The following is an 8,248-nucleotide window of genomic DNA, read 5'->3' as shown; positions in this document are numbered from 1 at the left end:
ATATTACCCTATATATTTTATTGCATCCATTACATACTGGTGTCTACATAGCGTGCTGCTTTTCCTCAAATCTTTCACAGCTGATTGAAAATTAGGTCAAAACTTGTCGAGTTTCGTTCAACAGCTGCTCTCTTTCTTCAGCATGATCTTCCTGTATAGTGTTCATCTTTCTGTCCTTATTAAAATATATCAGACGAAAGCAAACACACTTAACAAATGGTCTGGTACCAAAACAAAACGCTTGCTACAGAGGCTGAATGATTAACTTGTCAGATCAGAGCTGACTGCTATGGTCGCCGGGTACTCTAATTCTCATTCATCAGAGGACATGTTGACAATTTGATACAGTCCATCTGTAATAATCATCAAACCATTGTATTTTTGCCAACCTTCATCGAGGCTTCAGATAACAAGATATGTGTGCTTTCATGCTTGACGGTTACCAGCAGCTGGCCTGTCCGTCCTTGGCCACGATGAAGCCTGTCCACAACCACCAATGCAACAGTAACATGGCATGTATTAATTGCTCGATCCTCACAGGTCTTTCATAGAAGATTGCCATGTTGTCAACACCAAACCGGTTTTGTCCTTCGGTCAATTGAACAACGGCTCTTGGACAGTGTGTGTCAGTTAATATTCGGCGGTATTTACGGCACTACGTAACGGTCCCCCCTGCGCTTACGTCCACCAGGACCATGGCGGAAGTGCTGTCTATGTTAGGCTACAAGGAAGGAGGGGGAATCGCGATACTAGTTCTTGTGCTCACATTAATCTTGTGCAGAAAGAAGCAACGAGAGTGAGTATATTACATCTTCACCGATACAGTGTAGGTCTCGTGGTCTTTTCCAATGTACAGTTATTCTGTGGCTATATAATCAGTGATCCATGACGTTTGTGTTCGGATGACTGACTCCACTTCACGCCATAGAGTATGACAGAGGTCAATCCCTAGACGCAGTTCGAATCCGTCCACCCGTCGGTATGGTTCGGTTGTAATGGAGATTATAGGTAGAAAGCTGCTTTCTGTCAGTGGTTTAATCATATGGGGAAGCTCCAGAAGACGCTTTGATTGGGCCCTAACTATGGATTACTACATGGCGAGGAATGGCTGAGAAGCAACGTTAACTAAGCTGTTATAGTACCACGTGCCTTAGAGCTTCGGCAAATCGCAAGGAGCCTCCGTCTTGAGGTCTTTCTAGATCTGTCCGACTTTCCGTGCTGATTGCAGGGTGCTGATTGCACGGTTCTAACTTGCTGAAGATGTTTTCCCTTTGTAGATGTCACCCGGATTCCAAGACTTCCAGTGATATGGATGAACCATTGGTTGTTTTGTACCAGATAGGCAGAGGCCCTCATGCTCCAAGTCCATCTCCATTCCCTGTCAAACTGGAAACATTTTTGCGGATGGCGAAAATTCCGTACATGGTAGGTCTGCCACATTGACGAAACGAGCTCTTTTGTTCTGTGAACGAACAATCTGTAATATATGCGTAACGTAACATTTAAGACAGCCCTTTCGACGTTTTGAATTATTTTTGGACGATAGTAGGAATGCGCTAAAATTTTGAAACAATAGAAATGTAGTATTTAAATGCACACACATTTAAATATTAATACTTAAACACCAGACGATAACAAGGTGGAGTTTATTTTCTTCGATCTTAAAACAAAGGCAAAAGTATTACGATGAAATGAACTCAGCTTACCTCCTCTCTTCAAATTAGCAAGCCTCCTTTAGTGATCTTAAAATTAGAAACCAACATATATAATAGTAAATGTCGTTTGTTAAGCCGTCATGGAGGTCGCGTGTTTGTTCCTTCATTAGTATAATTTTCTGCAAGGAACGAGAATAAAAAACAAATGTATCCTGTTTCAATTATTTTATTTCTTATATCATTTTGTTGAAATTTTTCAAACAGATCAAAGAACTACAACCTTATCGATCAGATATTTTAATGTTGGTAAAAGCGATCCTTTGGTTAGGTTTATCAGCAAGCTATCGGGGATTTTGCATTCAACCGGGATGAAAACACAAGCGTTACACTCACCTGATTGGCTGGGATAGTGGTCCTCATACCTGCTATTTGCTTCCAACGATCTAGCTCTGGGTCAACCCGGCCTTACACTTATGTAAGTTTACTGTTTCCATCGCTCGGCCGGGCCGTCGAGGTACACGACAATTCATCGACGCAAGGTATTAGGGGTGATGTATTAAAAAGTGGTGCATGCATTGAGCTCAGGTTTAGCGCGCATGAACCGCACAGTAGCACGAGCGGTAAGTTTTGTATTCATGTGTCTCGTACACGGGCGGACTCTCTGGTAGCCTTGCTACAAAATTCAAGTTGTTGCTCTGTCGTCCTTTATTTGGATACACTTCTGATAAACAAAATATCGCTTTGTCGAGCAGAAGGGGAAGAGAACTTTAAATTGACGCGGTTTTCTACTTTAAGATACATTTACTGACAACACACCAACGCGTGTTGCAACTTAAAATGTTGCATTGTCGCTCTGATATTTTAGTGTAAAATGGCGCGTTTCTCCCACATTTTGTCACTGAAATAAAAAAGGTTGACATCTTTAAATGTCGCCTTTCGTGAATTCCACCAGCTGGGATTTTCCTGATTTTCTTCAGTTTCGCTGAGTACAAACTCCGGTGACTGATCTGCAAGGAGTTTGCAGATGTGTGCATGCGCGTATCTTTTTTTTTTGACCAGAAGGAAGTTTAAAATGTCGCTTTGGCCCTTTGACCTCAAAGCGCCTGGGCGCCAACACGACAGTTTAACTTTAAAAGTTGACCAACGCGCCTATGCAATATTTTACACAAATCGACCATACGACATTTTATGTGACAAAGAACAAAGAACGACATTTTCATGATATTTTACACTCAATCGCGTTCGACTCTCACCAGGCTATCGCGTCTTTAGTCCTGATCTCAGCTGAACTTCACATAGCCAAATCTTTTGATGGCGTTTAAATATGTCTGTTCAACTCTCCAGTTGTGCAGGGATGTGCAAGAGACTAAGACAGTATTGTTAAATAACTATCTTCTTGCTGCAAAACTAATATCCCTCACATGCCATTTGTAGAATGATCACTCCGCGAAGTTTTCCTCGGAAGGGAAAGACACCTTGGATTGAGTACAGAGGTGTGAAGATCGAGGATTCTCAGCTTGCCATAGACTACCTGAGTCGGGAATTAGGAATAGATGTCAACGCAAAGCTGAAGCCTGAAGAAAGGGCGACGGCAAGGGCCTTCCAGAAGATGACTGAGGAGAATCTGTACTGGTCTATGTGCGCTGTGACTTTCAGCGAAGATCTGGGACCCTCTCAGATCTGTTCTGCCGTACACAGGATTTCAAACTGTGGCTGGTCACAAAACTCTACAGCGGACAATCCGTAAGGAGATGTGGGGACACGGCATCGGTCGTCACAGCCCTCAGGATATCTGGACCATCGGCAAGGCGGATATAACCGCTCTCTCCGATTTCCTCGGTAGGTATATTGTATTAAAAGCGAAATGTGAGTAACTCTTTCCTTTACTCATGGTAGCCAAACAAGCACATATGGAAGCGGGAAAGGCTATCGTAGGCCTACCATCGTTCCATCGCCCGGCGATGGCGCGATGATGTGAAGCGATGACACGATGGCACGAAGCGATGACACGATGGTACGATGCTAGCGTGCTAAGAATACTCACGTGACCAGAGCAGTGCATTGTTGTCTTTACTTTCATTTCCCGCTACTGATGTGTTTATATATTTTATACATACCCATATGGATTTGTGCCGAGGGTTTATTCTTAACTATAGTCTTTCAGCCAGTCACCTAAATGCAACTGTCTGTAAAGTTTGGCATACTATAGTTACTGAAATTCATGCTATATATATATGAATATGTTGGGAGTCCATATTCTTTCACAAAAAATAAAGTTAAAACACTTTTTCTAATTCATATTGTTAAACTATACAAGCTCAGTTTCGACGGCAATAACTCATTGCCTCAGGTGGCCTCATTAATTATTGAAAAAAACAGTGACATGCTGGATATTGGAGGGAGTTTATATGTTTTGACGATGTTACTTAGGCTGCTATCAACTTCAATCTAAATTTGTCTCTGACACATCCATATTTCACATTGTTCGCACGTTTTAGTATATAACCTTCATACATGAATTTTATTTTATCTCTTGTAATGTATGATCTCACGGCAGTATGGTTTTAGAGTTGGGTGTTTGTAAACGCCATGCATGTTGGTGCATCTATTGTAAAAAAAAAATTGCTCTCCACGCCTATTGCACGGCATGCCACTTGTTCTTTGAATAATGATGACGTCACCCGAGGCAATGCGTTCTTGGTGTGGAAACCACGCTTCTGGAGTTTAACATTATGAATTAGAAAAATTATTCTAACTGCATTTTCCTTGCAATTGTATAAACTAACATATCAGTGTGTAAAGTTTGTGGTGTTGGGTATCACTAGCGACAGGCAATTTTGGTACCTGATTTTACAGTTGGCTGAATAAATGTGACTGGCTCAAAGACTGTAATAATGATAATATGTGTGTACCATAATGCAACACGTCACTTGCCCTAAAGCCGGTGGGAAGATGATGCAAAACGATGACAAGATGGCACGAAGCGATGGGACGATGCTAGTTTCTTGCCATCGCTTCGCGCCATGGAACGATGGTACGACGATGGCTTTATCCGGCTTCCATAAGCACACGAATCAGGTAACATAGAATTGAATTGTTTTAGAAAGAAATACAGATAGACTTTCAACAACGTGATAACATTGCACTAGAAATATGGAGACTAGTGCATCATTTTAGCGGGAATGAAATCCTACATCGTATTCTTGCAGATACCACCGTCACACAAAACAGTCGTCAGCTGATCACAATACAACCTTGGCAGAATAAGACTCGATTTATAGGCCTATACCTATATACATGTACATTATGTTATCAGTATTTGCTGTCATTAAATTTTCTGTTCATATAGGCGACAAGGAATTCTTCATGGGAGACCATCCTACAGAGGTAGACTGTACGGTCTTCGGCATGGTTTCTCAGATGATCTGGCACATGCCCGGCTCTCCGCACGAGATTTTTGTTAAAGGTGAGAACATGTATACGTGTACATATTATTTATTTATTTATTGGATTGGTGTTTTACGCCGTACTCAAGAATATTTCACTTATACGACGGCGGCATGCGATATAGTGGGAAGAAACCGGGCCGGGCTGAGCCCGGCGGAAACCCTGGCCACAACCATCCGCAGGTTGCTGAATCCTCATATTAGACATCTATGCACAAGATAATGTGACGAGTATGCCAATGTTCATTATCTACAACCAGTTGACAGAGTATCCATTTCCGTGAGCGTCAGCGCTGTTAAGCAACAACACTACGAATATTGCAATACACACGCACAAAACACGCCATATTCAACCACAGGCTTTTTATTGTCCAGCACAAATTTGACTTACATCTTATATGTGTCTTTCCATGTGTGTTCTCCAAGATTATCTTCCACTTGCCCTATTTCATAATTATCAGGTATCATGTAAATGTGGGGGCATCCCTGCCAAGAGCTCGCTGGGTTTTTTTTAGGGAAGAAGATGCCACACGCAGCTGTTAATTAGTAATACTATATAGGTGAAAACTGAGTACAGACATTCATATCGCCAAATGTAAGCGTACCACCCCACCAATCACTCGGCAACTACAACACTCTACTGACTGATACAAGCTCGCTGTCAGTCAGAACAATAAATACCACTGAGTGAAAACTATCGGATAAACAATATACTTGTTGACCTACACTGCTGGAATGTTGGTATAACCTTTTACAACTACATTTGTCCTTCCAGAAAAATGTCCAAACCTGGTGTCTTTCTGTGGCAGAATGAAGGAGAAGTTTTGGCCAGACTGGGAATCTTGCATTACTACCGGAAAAACATTCAACGGCAACAACTAAATGGGCAGGGAACAACTCTTCGTTCGCTTAACTTCCTGGTGAAACACTCAACAATATGAAGATGTCTTAAATAAAGTTTCAAGGGCAGTTCTTTAAGCTATTTGGTAAGCTTCTAGAAAAAAAAACAATTCCAATGTATGTGTTTTATTATTACATCAAACTCAAAGTTATTTAACGTACTAGTACAGAAGGTCGGATAAAGCCACCCCACCTCATCAAGCACCTGCCGATGGGAGGTGTTATCAGCAACCTGCCTACAATGCGATATCAGTAGTCCGGAGTTTGTGGTCAAAACAAAACAGCCTTGTAAAACTCTAGACCATAGACCGAATACTCTCGTAAATGCTAGGTCCAGGCTAAGTAATGGCACTACTCATCAGGAATTGTCCAAAAGGGCTGTGAATGACGGGAACGCTGAATATTATCGTAAATACTAGGTGCAAACTCAGTGATTGAATTCATAAAAAATTGTCCGAAAAAAACTGTGAATTACCCTGGTTGGAACGTAGTATAGGTGATATATTTGCGACACAATCTCAACAACAGTGGATTTAAATTAGTTGCTCATTTATGATCTTGTTATTCTACTCCGTATGCTCATTACATGTATATCTGCTATGATTTCTGTTCATAAGTAAGAACACTCCTTGTAACCTCTGTATAATGACTTCGATCAAGTTGGAGTTTCATTCACCGCAGGGTGGCAAGGGTATCAAAAAAGGCAAGCCGTTATCATACATGTACTTACACATATCCTACTTTGGACGAGATGTTCGATTTCTTTAAGTCAGCATTCTCATGAAAATTTCTCATCAAAGAGTTGAATATGTAACATTTGAAAAATGGTGACTATATGTTTTTGAAATAAAGAATGGTGACTCATTTTGAAGTGTCTGTGAATTTATTTACTCACTGAATTTGTATTTTATTGCATACTCAAGACTGGTTCACCTATGTATGATGGTGATTATAGGACTGTAGGTGGCAAAAATCGTCAAGCCCTGAAGGGTGACACCGAATGGCGGAAGTTAAAGAAGGAACCTTTCATCGCTTGACAGTGCGCACGGCTACTGAACAGCACCACACAGGTTTAAACTTTTGGTACAGAGCAGCAGCCAAGCCGTGCTGTGCTTTATCTTGTACGTGTGGTACGTTACGACTAGTGCACAGTACTGTGTTGCGTACAACCACACAATTCTGAGCACCTGCCGCACAATACGCTGTTAATGACACAAAGTACAAGCTTCATGGCTGCACTGTATACTCACTAGAAACGACTGTGCACAGGTTTGCGCATCCATAATGGCGTATGCATTAGTGTGTATCATTATTACTATAATGCTCAAAATACTCGTGTACTGCATGACGTACAGAGAATCTCCAACCGCCACAACACATACCTGTGTATAGTGAATATAACGTATAATACATGTGTACTGTGTATATCCTGGGACTATTATATACATAATAATTGTATATAATAGTCTCAGGTATAACGTATAATGACAAATCATCGAATACATGTGCGCTGCGTATATAACACGTAAAGAATCACCGACCATCAAAATACACGCATGTGTATTGCGTAATGGATTAGGTAATGCAGAGAACCATCGACAGTTGTTAGCTATAAAATAGATAATGTAGTGATAATCATCAGACATTATTATGTAAGTAATGCCGGGTAATGTAGATAAGCATCAACACTTAAGTATTATATAGGCAATGTAGCCTATAGAGAATCATCAAGCGTTGATATATAAGTAATGCGTAATATATTGAGAATAATCAAAGAATGAATTTGAAATTCGAATTACAAAATTGCGTTTTAGATATGTGTGCTAATTGCTTCTCCCGTTATAACCCTGCGTCGTTCTAAAATGTCAGTGCCTTCAAGGACTCTGGCAAAACATTCTAACATGTTCTGTTCATATATACACAGTTCAGAGTGCTGTAAGTATTTTTAGAATCCCGCGGTATATAACGAATGCACTGATTGAACACCGTGAAGCCATTAGTGTCTGTACAGTGACAATGTGACGCAGGCGTACTTATGCCTATACGTAGACTGAAATCCAGATCTGACAAGGTAATTAGGTATGGCTGGATCATAGAATGAACCCTCGGTACAGGAGATGCAGGGGGGCTACTCTCTTAAAAGGATATGTTACAATATTATACTATTCCCTTTTCTAGCAGAAAGGGGAGAATTCGCACTGTCCATATTTGTGGACCTATACACTGCGTTCCTCTAGTTGTTTCTCA

At 40.9% G+C, this 8,248-nt stretch overlaps 1 protein-coding gene across 1 annotated transcript; it reads left to right on the top strand.

Moving 5' to 3' along the window:
• Positions 1–75: 75 nt before the first annotated feature.
• On the top strand, positions 76–6,825 carry LOC135461244 (failed axon connections homolog). The gene is given in 7 exon segments (XM_064738249.1): positions 76–796; positions 1,278–1,425; positions 3,090–3,116; positions 3,118–3,321; positions 3,323–3,494; positions 5,005–5,121; positions 5,877–6,825. Coding segments are annotated over 7 exon segments (876 nt in total). The 5' UTR covers positions 76–695; the 3' UTR covers positions 5,984–6,825.
• Positions 6,826–8,248: the final 1,423 nt, after the last annotated feature.

Source organism: Liolophura sinensis, chromosome 1, assembly GCF_032854445.1.
Source record: "Liolophura sinensis isolate JHLJ2023 chromosome 1, CUHK_Ljap_v2, whole genome shotgun sequence".
Lineage (NCBI taxonomy): Eukaryota > Metazoa > Mollusca > Polyplacophora > Chitonida > Chitonidae > Liolophura > Liolophura sinensis.
Note: the sequence above shows the minus strand (reverse complement) of the source record. Positions and strands in the feature narration are given on the sequence as shown.